Raw genomic sequence first — 20,543 nt, 5'->3', positions numbered from 1 at the left:
ACCAAGGTGTGCTTTCCCATAGCAGCAGGGGACTCAATTTACAAATGGAACACACTTGACCAGAAGCGGAACATGTTCCACTTCCAAAGGCAAAGTTCACAAACCAAAACACCTACTTCCCGGTTTGCAGAGTTCTTAATCCAAGTTGTTCATAAATGAAGTTGTTATTGAACCAAGGTACCACTGTATTGGGACGTGGGTGGCACTGTGGGTTAAACCACAGAGCCTAGGACTTGCCGATCAGAAGGTTGGCAGTTCGAATCCCCATGACGGAGTGAGCTCCCATTGCTCGGTCCCTGCTCCTGCCAACCTAGCAGTTCAAAAGCACGTCAAAGTGCAAATAGATAAATAGGTACCACTCCAGCGAGAAGGTAAACGGTGTTTCCATGCGCTGCTCTGGTTCGCCAGAAGCGGCTTAATCATGCTGGCCACATGACCCGGAAGCTGTGTATGCCGGCTCCCTCGGCCAATAAAGCGAGATGAGCGCCACAACCCCAGAGTCGGCCACAACTGGACCTAATGGTCAGGGGTCCCTTTACCTTTACCACTGTATTATTATGCATGTGTATTAGTCTACAGTGAAGATGCATCAAAACCCTACTCAGACATTAAATTTTTAGATGCTTGAGGGACAAGGCTGGCCAACCCATGAGACAAGGTGAAGCGATTGCCTCAGGCAGCAAGATCCACAATGGCAGCAGATCCTAATGTAGATATTATTCCCACCTTGTTCCTGATGTGGCTCCTCCCTAACCTCTTCTTCCCTGGAAGACAGGGGACACCACAATGTGCTTCACTTCAGGTGCCACAATGTCGTGGGCTGGCCCTGCTCAGGGATGCAGCTATACTACATTCTGAAAGATTTTTGTAACCACTGTGTGGATGGTGTCATATAGTTTTAGTCACTAGGTGGCACTGGACATCATTGTATTTGGGTAAAACCCGGGAGATTCTTGTTCTGCATTTATTGACAAGAGATAATAATTCTTGTCTTCCAAACCAATGTGTCCACTAAACTGAATTTTTTTTTAAAGAAGCTTTCACCAAAAATTCACAAATATAAAACAGGGACAGTGTTGTTGTTTTCTTAGAAAAACAAGAAAGAGGGATTTTAAAAATAGGGATTGTCAATTACTTTTGCCAAGTGCCATTACAGAAACCAGGGGGTCTTCCCTTCCCCCGTTGACATGATTCTTCCTTCCCTGTTGCCTTATTCTGGTTTTTTTTTAATTACTCTTGTTATTAAAGTTTGCTACTTCCAATGGAAAGGGGGAGGGGGAAGGTGGTCAGGAAATTCAGTGTGTTTCCTGCTTTGAATCTGCAGCCTCAAGATAAGATAAACACAGCTTTAGCAAAGGACAAAATAACGCCCCTCTTTTCATTAAATCTTTCTTAAGAATTTTTTTTTTAAGTCCCGCTGGATCAGGCCAATAATAGCTCATTTAGTCCAGCACCCTGTTCTCACAGTGGCCAACTCGATTCCTCTGGCAAGCCTTGTGATTTCCAGAAACGGGCATTCAGAGGCTGCAGTGGAAACTGAACACAGGCATATAAGATTCAGGTAGGTAGCCATGCTGGTCTGACACTGTCGAAATAAATAAATAAAAACAAGAAAATTGTCCAGTAGCAATTACAGCCATATAAGTTTGTCTAAACTCCTAAAGCCATATGAGCTGAAGGGTTTCTGCAGTGCTTTTTTTGGGGGGGGGGGACGCAGGGGTAAGCATACCCCTAAACATTTTGTGGATCTAAGTTTGGCCTCATTGAGGGGCAGTATTTCAATATGAGTAGGGAAATGACAGTACCCCTAAACTTTTTTTAAAAGGAAAAAAAGCACCGGGTTTCTGCTGGCGTGCCACTCATTTCTGAGCCACGGATGCACCCGATCTCACTACACAAAAAGGATAGCAAAAAGGAAATAGCAACGCCTTCCCACAAAGTAGAATCGCTGACCGCAGAGCCAAAGAATTCGAAGCATTTCTGGGAGTCAAGATTAACAAGGCATTTTTGCAGACATGAGCTTTTGCGCGTTTCAGCTCCTTTCCTCAGAACAAAAGCAGGCTGTTTAAGCAGGCGTGGAAACTGGAGGAAAGCTAGGCGTGGAATAGGAGCTTCCCAAATGCCTTGCCTAGTTGGCATGTTAGCAAATAAGCATGAGAAGTTGCCTCCTATCGCCGTATCTGCTGCTTGTTTTCCTGCTGTTTTGCTCCGGACGCCGGAGAAGCGTCACGTGGGCTCGATCATTATCTGCCTCCTGCTTCGTCATGGTAAGTGTTTTTGCCATGACGCTTCTCACGTGGTTTCGGTGTCGCAGTGTTTCTGCTAACGGATCGAACATGGCAGCTGGAACCCTGGAGAGCCACTGAACTTAGGTGACTCATCACAAGGTCCTGCCTCTCACCCTTCAGTGCCTCGGGGGTAAGCTGCTGCTGGCACTTTCCCTCCAGTCCTCCTCGCTCGATCGTCTTTGTCTCCTGAGATCACTAGCCTCAGCCTCTCAGATCCCTTCTTTGGGGGATCGTATATTCAGCAGACGTCTGAGGTGCGCCCTGCTGTACAGGGAGCTGGAGACAAAGAAAAGGGGTGTGTCACGGGGAGGGAAGGGAGAAAGTAAGGGATCAGATGGCATCCAGAACCTGTAGATTCTGTAGAATTTGCTTGCTCTTCTGGACGACCTATTTCTTGAGCTTTCATCCTGTTTCACTGGCACAAAGCTCACCCGTGTGCTCTGATTTGTTGGTGGGCGGGCTTTGTGACAGCAAGCATTCAACAAGCATGTGGTTGTGGGGTGTTTATATGTCTTCTGGTTTCTTTTCTAAAGTGAATTTGGTGCTCCGTTTTAATTGCACAAACTTATCCCGCCGCCCCCCCGTCCCCCATGAGCTCTTGAATGCCTTCCACAAATTACTGACAACCCAGAGGTGCCATACAATTGTAGGCAGCAGTGAGGGGAGAGTGCACTCCAGAGGTTAACATTTCTTCTGTATCCTGCCAAGGGACAGCCGCTGATAAGAGGGGGGAACAAGGGGAAAGGGCAGAGGGAAGTTTGGTGCCATCTGGTCCATCCATCCTGCAAGAAATAGCAGCTCTAGTCCTGCGTGGGGGTTGATTCCAACTGGTGTGCTCAGAGACCATGGTTGATTATTACCTAGGCACCTTATTGGGACGCAGATGGTGCTGTGGGTTAAACCACAGAGCCTAGGACTTGCCGATCAGAAGGTCGGCGGTTCTAATCCCCGCGATGGGGTGAGCTCCCATTGCTCGGTCCCTGCTCCTGCCAACCTAGCAGTTCGAAAGCACATCAAAGTGCAAGTAGATAAATAGATACCGCTCTGGCGGGAAGGTAAATGGCGTTTCCGTGTGCTGCTCTGGTTCGCCAGAAGCGGCTTAGTCATGCTGGCCACATGACCCGGAAGCTGTATGCCGGCTCCCTCGGCCAATAAAGCGAGATGAGCACCGCAACCCCAGAGTCGGTCACGACTGGACCTAATGGTCAGGGGTCCCTTTACCTTTACCTTTAGGCACCTTATTAGTCTCTTGTTCCCTAAAAGCTATGTAAGCAACTGACATCGAAGAACATCTACGTATATATATACATTAAACCACAGGGGGAAAACAAAACGAGAAAAATGATGTTAAACGTTAACATTCCATACAGTATCAGTGCCCCGCCCCCAATAACAGTGATACAGTATAAAACTGTATCTAAACATTAAAACAAAACGATGCTCCCACCCAAAAATCTTAATCCCCACCCCCCAAAAAACAAGGCCTGCTGCTGCAAATCTATGTGGGGGGTGGGGGATTAAGACTTCCTCCAGGGATGATCTGGTGGCTCTCCTCACCTTGCTGAGAGAGCAAGAAGAGAGGGTCAGTGTTTACCTGTTCTGCAGCTGTCCCTACCAGCCCTGGGAGTCCCATTGCCTCTGTCCTGCCTGCAATTGGCAGCAGTGGCAGACAGGAGCAATAGCTGTCACCTGCCCTTTCCTGGATGACGGGGATGGCGGGGTGGTACTGGGTGCTGCTCAGCTGCCCAAGACTGGTGGCAATTGGCAATAGCTGCTCTCTGCCCCCACTCATTTATTTTTTTTAGAATTGCATTTAGGCATACCATGTGATCTGGACATTTGCTTTTGCCAGAAACTGCTAGCGCATACTCTGGAAAAGCTCTTTGTCTTTTGATCTTAAAGTATTGAAGGCGCAATCACATCTGCGGGATTTTCTCCACACCCATGAAGGCTAGAGATTCTCTTTAGGAAAATAAAATCTGATGGCCTAAGCCTGGATTCCGTGCAAGGACAGGGGCAAATATAGTATAGACTACCAAGGGCTGCAAGGGACGCGGGTGGCACTGTGGGTTAAGCCACAGAGCCTAGGACTTGCTGATCAGAAGGTCGGCGGTTTGAATCCCTATGACAGGGTGAGCTCCCGTTGGTCGGTCCCTCTCCTGCCAACCTAGCAGTTCAAAAGCACATCAAAGTGCAAGTAGATAAGTAGGTACCGCTCCGGCAGGAAGGGAAACGGCGTTTCCGTGCGCTGCTCTGGTTCGCCAGAAGCGGCTTAGTCATGCTGGCTACATGACCTGGAAGCTGTACGCTGCCTCCCTCGGCCAATAAAGCGAGATGAGTGCCACAACCCCAGAGTCGGCCACGACTGGACCTAATGGGCAGGGGTCCCTTTACCTTTACCTTGGATTGCAGTTCAGGAATCAATCGTTGAGGGTTCCCCCAAACAACCTGTTTAATGAACATTCATGCTGACCTCCTTCCACAGAACTTCAAGAGGTAGTTAGATTACATCTGGTCTTTACTGACTATTTGTTGTGATTTTCTCATCGGGTGGTTACACCGGCGGAAGGATTCCTCATGGATTTCTCCTGTGGATTTCTCTTGTGGAGTGTTTAATTGTCTTCCCACACTTTGTTCACCGAATACGTTTCAGTTCAGTTCACTGTCACTTTCCTAACTGCAAAAAGTCCATTTTTAAAAAGTGGATTTGTTCTGATAGCCTGACAGAAGGCTTTAATTCACTTTTAAGTGCTCAAGTCTAACTTGAACCCGTCCTTCAACATACTGGCAGCCTGGAAGGAGTTGGAATGTATTTATTACATGAGGACCTAGGAGCCAACTCCTAAGCCTACACTCAACAGCTGCTGCCAACACAAAAGCCTTTGGAGAAGATACTTCAGTTTTATTATTGCCAACATATTGTTTTCTGTGACCACACAAAAGGAGACTGTTTACTCAACAGAGAAAAGCACTGTTGATAAAACATAATGACTTCAGTGCCAGAAAGAAAATGGAGGAGGGAATGGAATGGAAAGTATTCTAGAAAGGATATTTCTTCATGCACAATGGCCGAGAGCCTTAAGAAAACAATAAAATTTCTGCCCACATCTCAGGGCCTTTCAACCCCCCTCACCAGTAACTTTTTCATATAGGGCTGGCATAGGCAAACGTGGCCCTCCAGTTGTTTTGGGACTACAACTCCCATGATCCCTAGCTAACAGGACCAGTGGTCAGGGATGATTGGAATTGTAGTTCCAAAAGATCTGGAGTTTGCCTATGCCTGATTTAGGGAGTGTTTTTGAACCCTACCCTCCCCCTCTGCACAACCATTTTGGATTCTACACATACAAAATGATTGATTTATTCCTTTCCAACCTATTTCCAAAGAGGGTGGGAAGTATATGTTAAATGTTTTTAGATGCTTTCAATTGTTCTTCGGTGTTTTCAAGACCGTTTTCAGCGTTTTCATTTTGTTCTTTCGTTGTAGCTTTTGTATGCACGATGAACCTGGTTCAAACCATGGCGTCTCCAGTTAAAAAGACTTATGGCGCTGCTGGGAAAGACCTTCGTGAGATACCTTGGTGAGCTGCTGCCAGTCAGATCCTGCAGAACTGGAGTGCAAGGACCAAAGGGAACATACAGTCTTCTACAGTCAAAGGTAAGGATCGGCAACTTTTCAAATCTGTCTCTGTGGCCACATTCTATCAGTGGTCATCTTTTGGGGCAAGCACCCCTTTCCCTCTCTCTTTTTGTCCTCCTCTTTCTCCTTCTCTTTTCTACCTGCAGAAATGCAGGCCTTGTCCAGGAGCTGTCCTCTTTGCAAGAACATGTCCAAGACATTTTTAAGCATGTAGAGTTGGAAGGGATCCTGAGGGTCATCTAGTCCAACCCCCTGCGATGCAGGAATATGGAGCCATCCCATACGGGAATCGAACTCGCAACCTTGGCATTATCAGTGGCATGCAGGGATAGGGGAGAAACTTGACTCCGTTCACGTTTAAAGGTAAACCTAGCAAATCTGTACTTTCTGAAGCACTAATGCAAGAACTGAAGCAAAAGCCATCTTTCAATAATAATAATAATAATAATAATAATAATAATTTATTATTTCTACCCCGCCCATCTGGCTGGGCTTCCCCAGCCACTTTGGGCAGCTTCCAAAAATATTAAAATACTGTAATACATCAAACATTAAAAGCTTCCCTAATCAGGGCTGCCTTCAGATGTCTTCTAAAAGTCTGGTAGTTATTTTTCTCTTTGACATCTGGTGGGTGGGCGTTCCACAGGGCGGGTGCCACTACCGAGAAGGCCCTCTGCCTGGTACCCTGTAACTTGGTTTCTCGCAAGTGAGGGAACTGCCAGAAGGCACCATCAAATCGACACAGTCAAAGGCTTTTGCATAGTCAATGAAACAGAAGTAGATGTCTTTCTGGAACTCTCTAGCTTTCTCCAAAATCCAGCGCATGTTTGCAATTTGGTCTCTGGTTCCTCTGCCTCTTCTAAATCCAGCTTGCACTTCTGGAAGTTCTCGGTCCACATATTGCTTGATCCTTCCTTGTAGAATTTTAAGCACAACCTTGCTAGCGTGTGAAATGAGTGCAATTGTGTGGTAGTTGGAGCATTCTTTGGGATTGGGATGTAGACTGATCTTCTCCAACCCTCTGGCCACTGCTGAGTTTTCCAAACTTGCTGGCATATTGAGTGTAGCACCTTAACAGCATCATCTTTTAAAATTTTAAATAGTTCAGCTGGAATGCCATCACTTCCACTGGCCTTGTTATTTGCAGTGCTTTCTTTACTTTACTCTCCAGGATCTCTGGCTCAAGTTCAGCAACCACACTACCTGGGGGTGTACAAGGCATCCATATCTTTCTGTGTATTCTTGCCACCTCTTCTTGATGTCTTCTGCTTCTGTTAGGTCCTTACCACTTTTGTCCTTTATTATGGTAATCTTTGTACGAAATGTTCCTTTCATATCTCCAGTTTTCTTGAACAGATCTCTGGTTCTTTCCATTCTGTTGTTTTCCTCTATTTCTTTGCATTGCTCGTTTAAGAAGGCCTTCTTATCTCTCCTTGCTATTTTTTGGGAAATCTGCATTCAATTTCCTGTATCTTTCTCTATCTCCCTCGCATTTTGCTTGCCTTCTCTCCCCTGCTATTTGTAAGGCCTCGTTGGACAGTCACTTTGCTTTCTTGCATTTCCTTTTCATTGGGATGGTTTTCGTTGCTGCCTCCTGTATAATGTTGTGAGCCTCCATCCATAGTTCTTCAGGCACTCTGTCCACCAAATCTAAATCCTTAAATCTGTTCCTCACTTCCACTGTGTAGAATAAGGAATTTGATAAAAAAGGGCTATCTAAGGTATCTAACTGCAATAGGGATAATGCTTTTCTAAAACACTTTTTTTTCATTGTCCTATATTGAAATATTTTGGTAGCAGAACTGTACAGAACCACCTTACATTTACAGAGCAAAATATCCTTTGAATTATATGCCCAGCACATGGTACCTTACCAAAGGACAATGTGAGTGGACTCTCTGTGCCCTCACCACGGCAAAAAGGCTGATACTGATGAATTGGAAAAATAAAAATGTGGCTCACTTCTACGATTGAAGACTTATACAAACTCACAACATGTGAACATTTTGCATATAAATGCAGACTTGCCATGGACAAATTCCATGATATTTGGAATCCATACCTACAAATACTGTAATAGGTTAAGATCTGGTGAAGTACAATACCAACTTTGTAAAGTATAGAGTTTTGGGTTTCCACCCCTCCCCCCTTACTTTCACTTCTACACAGGTTCTGTTTCTCCTTTTCTTTCTCTCTCTTTTATTTACCTATCACCATATTTAAAAAGATAAAGGACCCCTGACAGTTAAGTCCAGTCGTGAACGACTCTGGGGTTGTGGTGCTCATCTCGCTTTACTGGCTGAGGGAGCCGATGTTTGTCCGCAGACGGTTTTTCCAGGTCATGTGGCCAGCATGACTAAGCCGCTTCTGGCGAAACCGGAGCAGCACATAGAAATGCCGTTTACCTTCCCGCCGAAGCGGTACCTATTGATCTACTTGCACTTTGATGTGCTTTTGAACTGCTAGATTGGCAGGAGCTGGGACCGAGCAATGGGAGCTCACCCTGTCACGGGGATTCAAACCGCTGACCTTCTGATTGGCAAGCCCTAGGCTCAGTGGTTTAGACCACAGCACCACCCACACCCACAGTGCACATATAATTATGTACTTTTTAGCTTTCAATAAAGATGTCTAGTTAAAAAAACCAAAACCCAAGTTGATTCGCTTAACATTGCTGGTAACAGGGACCTCTTTGTCTTCCCTGAAGGCTGAGAGCTGTTGTACTCAGCATGGAAAGATCCCAAGATGGCAGAAGATATAACAGGTGAGGCATAATAATCTTGTTTGTTTCACACAGTGGAGGTGGCAGGGCAAAATCTTGAGGGCAAACCTCTCTCACTGACTCCAGGGATGAAACTGTTTCGATCCCAGAATGTTTTATTGGAGAGAGGATTAATTCTGGGTGTGGTGAAAAAGATACTTCCTTTCAAATACATTTGATACCCCAATATCTCTCTGTTACAAGTTTTCGAACAATTTTCAGAAGCCAAATGTCTGGCACGGCTTTATGCTTTGGTTTCCGAATATTTTGGAAGTCGAACGGACTTCCAGAATGGATTCCGTTTGACTTCCAAGGTACGACTGTATATTGTATAGAAACTCCCCAAGATTGCTTTGAGAACTTAATTGAGCCATGTCCCAAGAAACTATGACTATCTGAGACCCACTCAGACCTCCTGAAACTTCTCAACACAGGTAGTAAAAACCCTGAGTCAAGTCATAAAATCTGGGAGTCTTTGCTGTTCTTGGGCACCAGGTCATTTTCTGAATTGGCCCCAAACCTGCCACAGTATACTGAATTTTGGTCCCGTTCTAGAAATGCTTCCATCCAAGTTGGCACATGGAGTTTTGTCCTAATTCAATTACAAAAGGTGAGGGGGATTTCATATGTGGTGCCACAGATGAGAAGATAACAGTGGTTCTTGACCACTTATGCTTACTTTTACAGATAGAGCCACTGTCAACAGTGAACTGATGACTCCTGAGATACCTGCTGCAAGGGAAGCAGGAAATGCTGGTAGATAGTTATTTGGGGTCCAACTCTGGTCTTAAATACATTACAACTCCTTTTTTCTTCTTCTTACGTCGGAGGTTACAGAGTCCTCCCCCAGCCCTTTATTAATCAAAATCCTTCTATGTTTCTTAGCAATATGTGTTTCTTGGAAGCAGATTTAATCCAAATTTAACTTCTTCACTACATGCTCAATCTTACATCTTTTTGTTTAGTTATTAAGTCCATTTACATTCCAAGTTAAGATTTTTAATGCCATCTTGTTTTTATTTTTCTTTCACTTTGACCTCTGTTGAGTCTACCTCTTCCTGTACTGTTCCAGTCCAAATGCCCTTTCTCCTGCTAGCTCTTTCCCATATTTTCTCCAGAATTTATCTGATTCTGTGGATCCTGACACCTTTGTTTTCTCCCTTTATACATAAAAGATACTCCCTCTGGGTTGCCCAACGTTAGGGGATTTTGTTGTATCTCAGTGCATCCATAAAGTACTTATACTTTACTCTTTTTTTAAGCAGTCTCATTTGTAGTCCAATGTTCTAGGACAGTAATGTTCTTGGACTACAAATCCCATCATCCCTGACCTTTGGCCATGTGGTCTGATGGGATTTGAAGTCCAACAACCACCAGACCACATGATGTTTTGGAATGGCTGCCTTAGAATACATCTCATGGAAAGCAGGCAGCTAAGGCAGGCATACCCTAAAGTCATAGTTTGGAATGAATTTGCAGTGCCTTGTCTTGAGTGTCAAATTCTTGCAGAACTGTAGCAACAAACAGACTGATTTGTTTGCTTTCGTGATCATCATTCACTTGGGTCCCCAAATGTTGTTGAACTACAACTCCCATCATCCCTAGCCAGCAAGGCCAGAGCTCAGGGATGATGGGAGTTATAGTCCAACAACATCTGGGGACCCAAGGTTGAGAAACACTGCCTCAGACCCTTCTGTTTTTCAGTTTTCATCCCAAAGTGCATTAAAGACAAAAAATATACATTAGCAGTTGTTGCCGTCATCACAGCTTTGGTCATTACTATAATCGCATTGGCTGGTGAGTAGAGAAAACTTTGTGCTTTAAGCCTGACATAATTATTTATGATTTATTGCTTCTTTCTGCCTTTGACTTGTAGATTCATTCCCTCACCGAACTGCATTTCCTGCCTCATAATGATCCAATACAGTGGTACCTCGGGTTACAAACACTTCAGGTTACAGACTCAGCTAACCCAGAAGTAGTACCTCTGGTTAAGAACTTTACCTCAGAATGAAAACAGAAATCGTGCGGTGGCAGCGGGAGGCCCCATTAGCTAAATTGGTACCTCAGGTTAAGAATGGACCTCCGGAACAAATTAAGTTCGTAACCGAGATACCACTGTATAGGTTTCTGCTTTAGAGTACATTCTCAGGCTGCCGTTGAATTGAGGTAGGCCTTTCGTGTCCTCACTTCAGTAAGCACCATCGTGAGAATGGATTTCCCAGCCCTTATGTGCAGCTATTTATTTATTTTAAAAACTCTTCTAACAGGGTCATTGCTGGATTTTACGTATAAGCTAAACAAGCTATAGCTTAGGGGCCCACTCTCTTGGGGACCCAAAAAGAATTTAAAGGGGGGGGGACTGGATGTACATTTCCAAAATATAAGATAAAAAACAAATAAAATAAAACCTACATACAGCAACAGTGTTTTGTGTTGTGTATGGACCTATGAGGTCCATAAATTACCATACAGCATATATTCAACACAAAAAACAGCCACAATTTGTTGTTGACAAAGGATAGCTAGACATATAAAGGGCTCCATTACCTTCAGCAGCTTAGGGCCTCATCAAACCTAAATGCAGCCCTGAACAGGGTATTCAGCTGCGTTCTGGAAATTTTGATGAAAAACACTAACCCCCCTCTTGCAAAGTTGAGGAAGTAAAGGAGAGGGAAATGGCTCCCTAATGATATCTGATTCAATGTTCTTTGAGATTTATGTGCTGTCTCCAAAGCACTGAAACATCCTGCTCCATAAAATTCATTAAAACAGGCAACAGATGAACTCTGCATTTTCTCGAGCTCTGCTCTCCACAACATAGCAAAAATTAGGTTAAAACAAACTGATTAAAAATCAGTTAAAACTAAAGTTATAAATGAGGGGTCTGCTGAGCTGCGAGACTGGCTGCCTTTCCCAGAGCCATCTTGAGAACTGTTAACAGCAAGACATGCTACACGCTTGAAAGATTAAATATTAACTGAGAATACAGTGGTACCTCGGGTTACATACACTTCAGGTTACAGACTCCGCTAACCCAGACATATTACTTTGGGTTAAGAACTTTGCTTCAGGATGAGAACAGAAATCGTGCTCTGGCAGCCTGGCAGCAGCAGGAGGCCCCATTAGCTAAAGTGGTGCTTCAGGTTAATAACAGTTTCAGGTTAAGAACGGACCTCCGGAACGAATTAAGTATTTAACCCGAGGTACCACTGTACTGAGCTAGATGGTCTGACTTGGTGCCAGGCAGCTTCCTGTGATATTTTTATCCTATTTTTCCACTCGTAAATTTGTACAGTGGTACCTCGCAAGATGGGACGCAGGTGGCGCTGTGGGTTAAAGCCTCAGCGCCTAGGGCTTGCCGATTGAAAGGTCGGCGGTTCGAATCCCTGCGGCGGGGTGCGCTCCCGCTGCTCGGTCCCAGCGCCTGCCAACCTAGCAGTTCGAAAGCACCTCCGGGTGCAAGTAGATAAATAGGGACCGCTTACCAGCGGGAAGGTAAACGGCGTTTCCGTGTGCGGCTCTGGCTCTGGCTCTGGCTCTGGCTCTGGCCAGAGCAGCGATGTCACGCTGGCCACATGACCCAGAAGTGTCTCCGGACAGAGCTGGCCCCTGGCCTCTTAAGTGAGATGGGCGCACAACCCCAGAGTCTGTCAAGACTGGCCCGTACGGGCAGGGGTACCTTTACCTTTACCTTTTTACCTCGCAAGACAAATGCCTCGCAAGACGAAAAACGCGCAAGACGAAAGAGTTTTCCATTTTTTGAGTCGTTCCGCAAGACGAATTTCCCTATGGGCTTGCTTCGCAAGACAAAACATCTTGCGAGTTCTTGCGAGTTTGTTTCCTTTTTCTTAAAGCCGCTAAGCAGCTAAGCAGCTAAAAAAGCCAAACGCGGCAGCTAAAAAAGCCAATGCAATTCTGGGCTGCATCAATAGGAGTATAGCATCTAGATCAAGGGAAGTAATAGTGCCACTGTATTCTGCTCTGGTCAGACCTCACCTGGACTACTGTGTCCAGTTCTGGGCACCACAGTTCAAGAAGGACACTGACAAACTGGAACGTGTCCAGAGGAGGGCAACCAAAATGGTCAAAGGCCTGGAAACGATGCCTTATGAGGAATGGCTAAGGGAGCTGGGCATGTTTAGCCTGGAGAAGAGGAGGTTAAGGGGTGATATGATAGCCATGTTCAAATATATAAAAGGATGTCACATAGAGGAGGGAGAAAGGTTGTTTTCTGCTGCTCCAGAGAAGCGGACACTGAGCAATGGTTCCAAACCACAAGAAAAGGATTCCACCTAAACATTAGGAAGAACTTCCTGACAGTAAGAGCTGATTCTATGATTCTAAGCCGTTAATAGCCGCTAAGCCGTTAATAGCCGCTAAGCCGCTAAGCCGCTAATAGCCGCTAAGCCGCTAATAGCCGTGCTTCGCAAGATGAAAAAACCGCAAGACGAAGAGACTCGCGGAACGGATTAATTTCGTCTTGTGAGGCACCACTGTATTTGCACTAAGCAATGTGAACCACAGCAGTACAAATACATAATCTTTTAGTATGGGCACGAAATCTACCTGCACCATATACATACATAGTAGTAGTTGTTTAAAAAAAAAGAAAAAAAGATCATGGCTTTTCCAAAAGAACCCTGGGAATTATAGTTCACTGCTACCCATACTACAATTCCCAAATGTTTCCCAGCATCTGTCTTCAGTGTTACAGAATCATTGTGAGCTCTTACACTTGGGCAAATTGTTTCATTTCCAGTTAAAAAGCCACAGCCCTGTCCGCTGTGTCCTCCCCCTGTCGATGCTGCTTGCCCAGATCGCTGGGTTGGGTACCTAGGGAAATGCTATTATAAATCAGAAGACAAAAGGAACTGGAGCGACAGTGAATCCAGATGTTCCTTCCTTGGTGCCTCTTTGGCTGTGATTGATACCAAGCCGGATCTGGTAAGGAACAAGTATGTATCCTCACTTGTGGGCTCATCGCTGGAAGCAAACAAGTACAGCTCCACCTGTAACTTACATTCTGGGTTTAATAATAATAATAATATACTAAATTTACAACAGGGTTCATGACACTTCGCAGAGCAACATAAGCAAAGTGCCCCAAGGAATTTACAATCTTATCTCTGCGGCAGTGGGGAAGACAGCAGAAGGAGAGGTGGAAAGGGAGCAAGGAGTGGTGAATGGCAGTAAGAGATGATGTCAGGAACAGGAGGGAGGGAGGGGCATGGTGGTGGGGAGAGCAATGTGTAGCTGCCCCAGCAGAGCCAGTCTGGCACCCCCGCTGCTGCCCTTGCACCCGGCCAGCCTCCCTGCAGCCTCAGCCCTCACCCTCTCAATAAATGGCAAGGACACACATCCTGGGAAGTGGACATTGTAGTTCTGTCCCACCAGACAAGCTGCTATGGAACGGAAGGTCCCCTTTTTGCGGTATACCAGATATGATGATGCTGATAAAGATGAGATTTAAGTATTGAGTCCTAGAAGGTGGTAGAGGTATATAAACCACTGCTTGCCATTCCTTTCCTGCTAGGATTTTTTGTGGAATTTTACTCGTCCCTCTCATCATTGGATTGGTCTTTCAAGAGAAGCAGGTCAGCCCTGGAAATGGCCCAATGGGACAGAGTTTGGAAACCAGTGAGTGATTTCCACCCCCTCTTTGCCTGTGAATACGTGCCTGCTTTGTGTTTGGATTGTAAAAGTTGTCTTTTGCATTAGTTTCCAGAGCTTATATACAGTACCCACAATTCACTGTGTGGAGCTGTAGCTGGAGACACCTTTTTATTCTGAATTACCATGCAGGAATAGAGAATATGTGGACTTAGGAGCGGGGATGAGTTTTGTTTAAATAACACCGGTCAACAACAAATTTCTTGTCTGCATTTTTTCAGTTGATTTAGGATGAATCTGATGCACTGAATCCAAAAATCACATTGGTTTTGATCAATCAGGTCAAGTTTTTGAGCTATGGCCACATGTCGTTTTTTTACGTTTTTGTTCACATGTACACTTGTGTGGAGCATTTTAGAAGAAGTTGGTGGGGGTAAAATGCCATGTCGAATAATTATTTTGATTGGAAATTATTATTTTAATGACAAGAAGTATTCAGAACTGATAGTTCTGGGTGATTATGTCGAAAAGGGATCAGTTTGAAGTCATAAAACCTCAAAATCTTCCATAAATTGGTGCGGCAAAGCATAAAGTTGCTTACCATGCTTATTTTGGTATTAAACTTGGTGACCAGGATAAAGCTTGGGCGCCACACATGGTGTGCAAGGCATGCACCGAGACTCTACGTGGGTGGACCAATGGCAAGAGGAGTCTGAACTTTGGAATTCCCATGGTTTGGAGGGAGCCGACAAACCATGTCACTGACTGCTACTTCTGCGCTGTTGATGTGACTGGGATCAACAGAAAGAACCGGAGCAGCCTCAAGTATCCTGATCTTCAATCAGCACGTCGTCCTGTAGCTCATTGTGATGAAATTCCAGTGCCTATCTTCGGAGAACTTCCTGACATTAGTGACAAAGATGCCTCCAGAAGGACATGAAGAAGAAGAAGTGGTTCTTGAAGATGATGCGCCACATCCATTTTCCCAAAAGGAGTTGAATGATCTAGTTTGCTACCTTCAGCTTGTCAAAGGACTCTGCCGAACTGTTGGCATCCAGATTGAATGAAAAAAACCTCCTCTCTGACAGTGCTCACATCAGCTTCTTCTGCAATAGGCATCAAGAGTACCTCCATTTTTTCTCGGAAGAGAAGGACTTGGTGTACTGTGCAGATATTGCGCAGCTTCTGCTCAAGCTTGGAGTGCCACAGTACAAACCCAAAGATTGGAGACTGTTCATTGACAGCAGCAAGCGATCACTGAAACGTGTTGTGCTACACAACGGCAACCAGTTTGCCTCTATACCCCTGGCTCACTGGACTACACTGAAGGAGAACTATGAAGCGGTGAAGTATGTGTCAGCATATGAGCTCATCGCAGCTGCAGACATCTAGCTTGTTGATATCATGTAATGGAGCTGACTGTGGGAAACAGCGTTCCAGTCAGTTCACAGGGCAGTTCACCGGAATTTGCTCAGAGTGTAATATGAGACCTTCCTTTTGTGATTGTACAGTAAGTCTTATTCACTTGTTTGCCGATGTTTGAAGAGAGCAGACATGTTTTTTGTAATGCTGAAGAGTCAGAAATAAACCATGTAAATACACGTTTCTGACTACCTCTTTTCCCTGCAGGGGGAGCAGGAAAGAGTGGGTGTGCTCTTCCCACGCTGGGAAGGGTCGCCTATAGAGATCTAGCCTGTGTTTGCTGGGGAATGCAGCCAGGGAGGTCACCGGAGATCAAGCTGGGTGCCTGGGAGAGTTGCCAGCTTCTCCCAATAGAGGCTTGATATCCAACAGTATGTGCTGGAGAAAATTGGTTATGATCAGCATAAGTGGTTTATTTGTGTTGACCTGAAGATGGTGAACTTTTTGTTGTGACAACAGTCTGGCTTCACCAGGTACCTATGTTTTCTGTGCATGTGGGATAGTAGGGACCGTGCTCAGCATTACACGAAGAAGGACTGGCCTGTGCGGGAGGAATTGGTGCCTTGCAAAGAAAGGAACGTCATCAACGACCCTCTGGTGGACAGAGACAGAATACGCTTCCCATCGCTGCTCGGCTTAATCAAGCAGTTCACCAAGGCTCTGGACAAGGATGGTGACTGCTTCACTTACTTGTGCCAGGCTTTTCCAGGATTGACCGTGGAGAAGCTGGCATCTTTGACGGTCCTCAGATCCGTCAGCTCATCAGAGATCCAGAGTTCGGAAACTCAGTGAACGAAGTGGAACTGGAAGTGTGGAAGGCATTTGTTCTGGTAGTGAAGAACTTTCTTGGCAACAATAAGGCCAGAAACTATGCAGAACTTGTCAACAACATGCTGACTGCTTTCAGAAAGCTGGGCTGCAACATGAGCGTCAAGATGCACTACCTATTTTCACATATCAACCTGTTTCCTGAGAACCTGGGTTCAATGAGTGATGAGCAGGGGGAGAGATTCCATCAGGACATGAAAGAGATGGAGACCAGGTATCAGGGTCGCTGGGACGCAGTCAAGATGGCTGACTACTGTTGGACTCTGAAGAGAGACCTCCCTGCTGCTGAGCATTCCAGGAGTTCCAAGAAACGGAAGTTCAAGCTCTGAAGTTTGGAAAATGGTGAAGCAACATGAAATTTACGTGTACTTACCTTTATCAGTGCCCACCACTCAGTTTACAGTAATCAATGTTTCTATCAGGTAATCAATATATGTTGTTGGGAAAACATTTTTTCTCTTAAAAACATATTTAGGATGATATGTGTTGACAAAAATCAGCTGATAATGCCACAAAAATGTAATTGATTTTGTCACAAGATCTGATTTTTTTCAAATCAACATAGCACAAAAACCTGACCTGATGGAGAGAAACGGATGCCATTTCCTGATTCAGCAGTGCAAAAATACCCTAAAGCAGTTGTAGAAATCTAGACAACATTCAAAAAGTAAAAAATTGTTGCCCAGTGTAATTAGTAGGTGAGAGTATTGCTTTAGTTATTGGATAGAGTTTTGCTAATATTTCCTGCTGCTGTTTATGCAGCCAGTGTCCTGTTTCCTCCCCATAAGTTGTAAGTTATGTGAAATATTGACATATTATATGATCCTCCCACCCCCCTGTGGTATAATGTACGTGTATATATTTTTCTTTAGCGTCGCTTGGAGACATTTGAGTGATAAGCAACTAGTAAGTTGAATAAATTAACATATATTTGCTGTCATGTTTAACTCCAGCCCTGCAGATGTTGCTTTAATGGAGAGAACAATACCTGCTTCTTCTTGTTGTCATTTTCAGATTTACAGTGCGAGGAGAAGGCTTTTGCGCTTACATAAATGACCTTGGGGTCAGCAGCACCAAGTGCGCTGTGGTGAAGAACTTCGTCTGCAGCCTGGCGGATGCTTGCGCCAAGAGGAAACAAAACATCAACAAAAGGGATACCTTGTGATCCTCAATCGTGTAAGGCAAGCACTACTGGCCTTTTAGAAATGCAAGTGTCACTGGTAGAACCACTCTTTCTGCAGCTAGTTCCAGATATAGCGCTCCATTTTGTTATTTGCCTGTAAGAGATTTATCAAGAATAGCGTCAACAGTCTTGTCACCGTGTTTGAACCTCACCTATGCCATAAACTCACAAGATGGTTTCAGACTACCATTGCCATATCAGCCATGGGCTGTTGGACTCCCAGCAGCCTCTGCCAGCACGACTGGTGGCATGGGATTATGGGAGTTGTAGTCCAAAGCACCTGAAGCTTGTTGTATGGATGAACTGAGGCCTGAAAGGCACAGTTCCTAAGCCAATCACCAGCTGAGAAGCTGCCCTCCATCTTGTCTGAGGAATAAACTGTGAGCAGGACACCCAGCGATTTGAGGCTGTGTGGACGCTTGGCCAAGGATCCAAACATGCTTGCCGGATCTATCTAGCTGAATGCAAAAGGGTGTTATTTATTCCCTTCTCCTCCGTTTGACTTTTCACATTCCTTATCTCAGTGCTATTTACTTTCCAAGTAAGCACGTTCAGGCCTTATCACTTTCTTGCAGAGGGAACATTACTCCAAGCTAGTGATAGAAAGATGTTTACCTTTTTTGTCCATTGCTTCAAAGAACAGTTGCCATCTTGTGGTTTGAACTTGCCAGTGCTGGTCTCAAGTTGTGACTTTAAGGATTAGGGGCAGGTCATTAATACGTGGGGACCAAAAAACTCTCTAATATGAATGTTAAAAACTGCTGTGTAAAGATGTTTATAGAATCAGGTGAATGTGGGGTTGTTGTTGTTTTTTCCAGTCTTGGCAATGATTCCAAACCAGAAGTGAGCAGAACCAAAGTCAAAAGTAGGCAAGGCCATTCCTTCTTATTTTCATCCATTCCTTGTCTCTTATACACACACACTACATAACTAATTTTCTGCAGTAGCTCCCTCTCTGTGGAATACCTTCCCTAAGGACTCTCACTTGTTGCTGGGCAAAAACTTTTGTTTTCTCCTGGACACAATGATTAATTGCTTTTATTCTGTGTTTTAATATGTTTATATATTTTTTGCCTTAATGTTGCTCAGGTCTAACTCGTTTGCCTTAAGGTAAGAAAGATTAGTGTGATGCCCACACACCCCTTCTTGAAATAACTCATGAGAGGGGTCATATGTGTAAGAAAAACACCCCTCCCTTCAGTGTCTGTTCTGTTCTGTTCCGTTAAGAATGTCAGTTAACAGGGACCAACTGCCACCTCTTGATTCTTGCCTCAGTGATTAAAAACCCATCTTTTTGCAAGTGGTTGTTTTTTAAAAGTGCAAAATTGTGTTACATTTCTTTAACTATCTGACACATTTCATTGAACTCTGCTAAGAATATTTGTTGTTGTTGTTGTTGTTGTTGTTGTTGTTGTTGCTTTGTTTAATAATAAAAAAGGTGGCAGCACCACCACACAGAAAAAAAAAATCTCTGGTCTTATGTGTTGGCATTAAGCAAAGGTTAAAAGATTGTTTAGGACTCTTGACTAATCCCCAACAGTTAAGTGGCTGGATTAACTTCGTCCCTAAAACACTGGGTTACCCGGGTGGACTCCCAAAAATGTAAAGCCCAATCAGAGGCCTGTTTAACTTCACAGAGAGAACTATATCAACACCTTTGGACCACTCTCCAAGCAACCCAGGAACAGAACGGAAGCAAAGTTGGTTGCTTGGTTTGGAATCCCCCGCTCTCTGCAACCGCTTGGAAGATATTTGGCAAGATCTCTTTCTCCACAATATTTTGCTCAACAACTCTGGGCAATCGCCCCCCATTTTCATCATCATCATCACCATCACTTTTAATTTGTATACTGTCTTTCTATCTTACAATACCCAAGGCAGTTTACAGGCTGAAGAAACAAAGAACGTACACCTTATAACAATCTAATGCAATACAAAAATGTGATACTAAAACATAACTTTAAAATAAGCAACCCACATCAAATAAAGTAACATTCAACAATCATTAGAATAGCATAGAATAATATTAAATATCAGCATATAAAAATTAAACAGAAAACTACTCTTAGCAATCACAATAAATAATTTCAAAACTACAATCAATAAAACAACGGCAAGCCACAGGGCATAAAATAATACAAATTGAGAAGCAGAGACTGGAGGGTGGGGCAAGGCATTTTCTTTATTTTGAGTCCCCCATAATAGGGGGCGTCTTATACATGGGGGGTGTTATACACGGAAAAGAATGTTTTTCTTTTTAGTAGCTTTTATTTCCCTACTTTTTGCTAGTTTCTGAAGAATGGGATACAGTGGTACCTTGGGTTACAGGCGCTTCAGGTTACAGACTCCGCTAACCCAGAAATAGTACTTCGGGTTAAGACCTTTGCTTTGGGATGAGAACAGAAATTGAGTGGTGGCAGCAGGAGGCCCCATTAGCTGAAGTGGTACCTCAGGTTAAGAACAGATTCAGGTTACGAACAGACCTCCGGAACGAATTAAGTTCTTGCCTGCAGGGTTCTTGCTGCAAATCTAAAGCAATCAATACCTCCTTCTCCACCTACAACCACATCCTTCCCCAACAAGACCATTATGTAGAAGAAGCCGTCTCCAGTATTAACAACAGGGCTTGTTTATTTCACTGTTAGCATGTGCTAACCACTGCGGCCTATGGCCTTTCTGCCTGTCCACCAAAGGTGTCTGACTCATTTGTTCCACTGCAAACAGCATCTCCACTGCTTTTGCATATTTCGTGGTCAAGGTGTTTATCACACAGGTTTCCATTTCATGTTTAGCTTTCTGCTAAGGAGC

At 44.4% G+C, this 20,543-nt stretch overlaps 2 protein-coding genes across 8 annotated transcripts in view; one reads left to right on the top strand and one right to left on the bottom strand.

Annotated features, from left to right (window-relative positions):
• Positions 1–19,568, bottom strand: part of LOC307208983 (killer cell lectin-like receptor subfamily F member 1) — a gene marked incomplete at its 5' end in the record, with an annotated part of 61,456 nt that extends 41,888 nt beyond the window's left edge. The window contains one exon of the mRNA XM_079964050.1: positions 19,391–19,568. Coding sequence (XP_079820176.1) covers positions 19,391–19,568 — 178 coding nt within the window. The remainder of the gene's footprint in view (positions 1–19,390) is intronic.
• LOC307209037 (C-type lectin domain family 2 member D-like) lies at positions 498–18,925 on the top strand. 7 transcript variants are annotated; one of them, XM_079964129.1, is made up of 9 exons: positions 498–2,267; positions 5,776–5,946; positions 8,636–8,692; positions 9,377–9,445; positions 10,394–10,486; positions 13,452–13,647; positions 14,226–14,329; positions 17,425–17,458; positions 17,567–17,683. In XM_079964129.1, exons 3-8 carry the CDS (start codon positions 8,674–8,676, stop codon positions 17,442–17,444), a joined length of 501 nt encoding a protein of 166 aa, XP_079820255.1. In that variant the 5' UTR covers positions 498–2,267; positions 5,776–5,946; positions 8,636–8,673; the 3' UTR covers positions 17,445–17,458; positions 17,567–17,683. The 7 variants fall into 7 exon arrangements, with proteins under 7 accessions (XP_079820255.1, XP_079820254.1, XP_079820253.1 ...); XM_079964127.1 differs by having other exon boundaries at positions 1,190–2,267; positions 13,452–13,636; positions 17,567–18,925; XM_079964128.1 differs by lacking the exon at positions 17,425–17,458 and having other exon boundaries at positions 1,188–2,267; positions 17,567–18,925.
• Positions 19,569–20,543: the final 975 nt, after the last annotated feature.

This window comes from Podarcis cretensis (assembly GCF_951804945.1).
Source record: "Podarcis cretensis genome assembly, chromosome: 2".
NCBI classification, from domain to species: domain Eukaryota; kingdom Metazoa; phylum Chordata; class Lepidosauria; order Squamata; family Lacertidae; genus Podarcis; species Podarcis cretensis.
The sequence above is the reverse complement of the archived record's forward strand: the minus strand, read 5'-3'. Positions and strand labels throughout refer to the sequence as shown.

Coding starts and splice junctions, on each gene's coding strand:
- LOC307209037 (XM_079964123.1), top strand. Junction 10,487..13,451: donor TACTATAATCGCATTGGCTG/GTGAGTAGAGAA, acceptor TTTCATTTCCAG/TTAAAAAGCCACAGCCCTGT. Junction 13,637..14,225: donor TTGATACCAAGCCGGATCTG/GTAAGGAACAAG, acceptor CTTTCCTGCTAG/GATTTTTTGTGGAATTTTAC.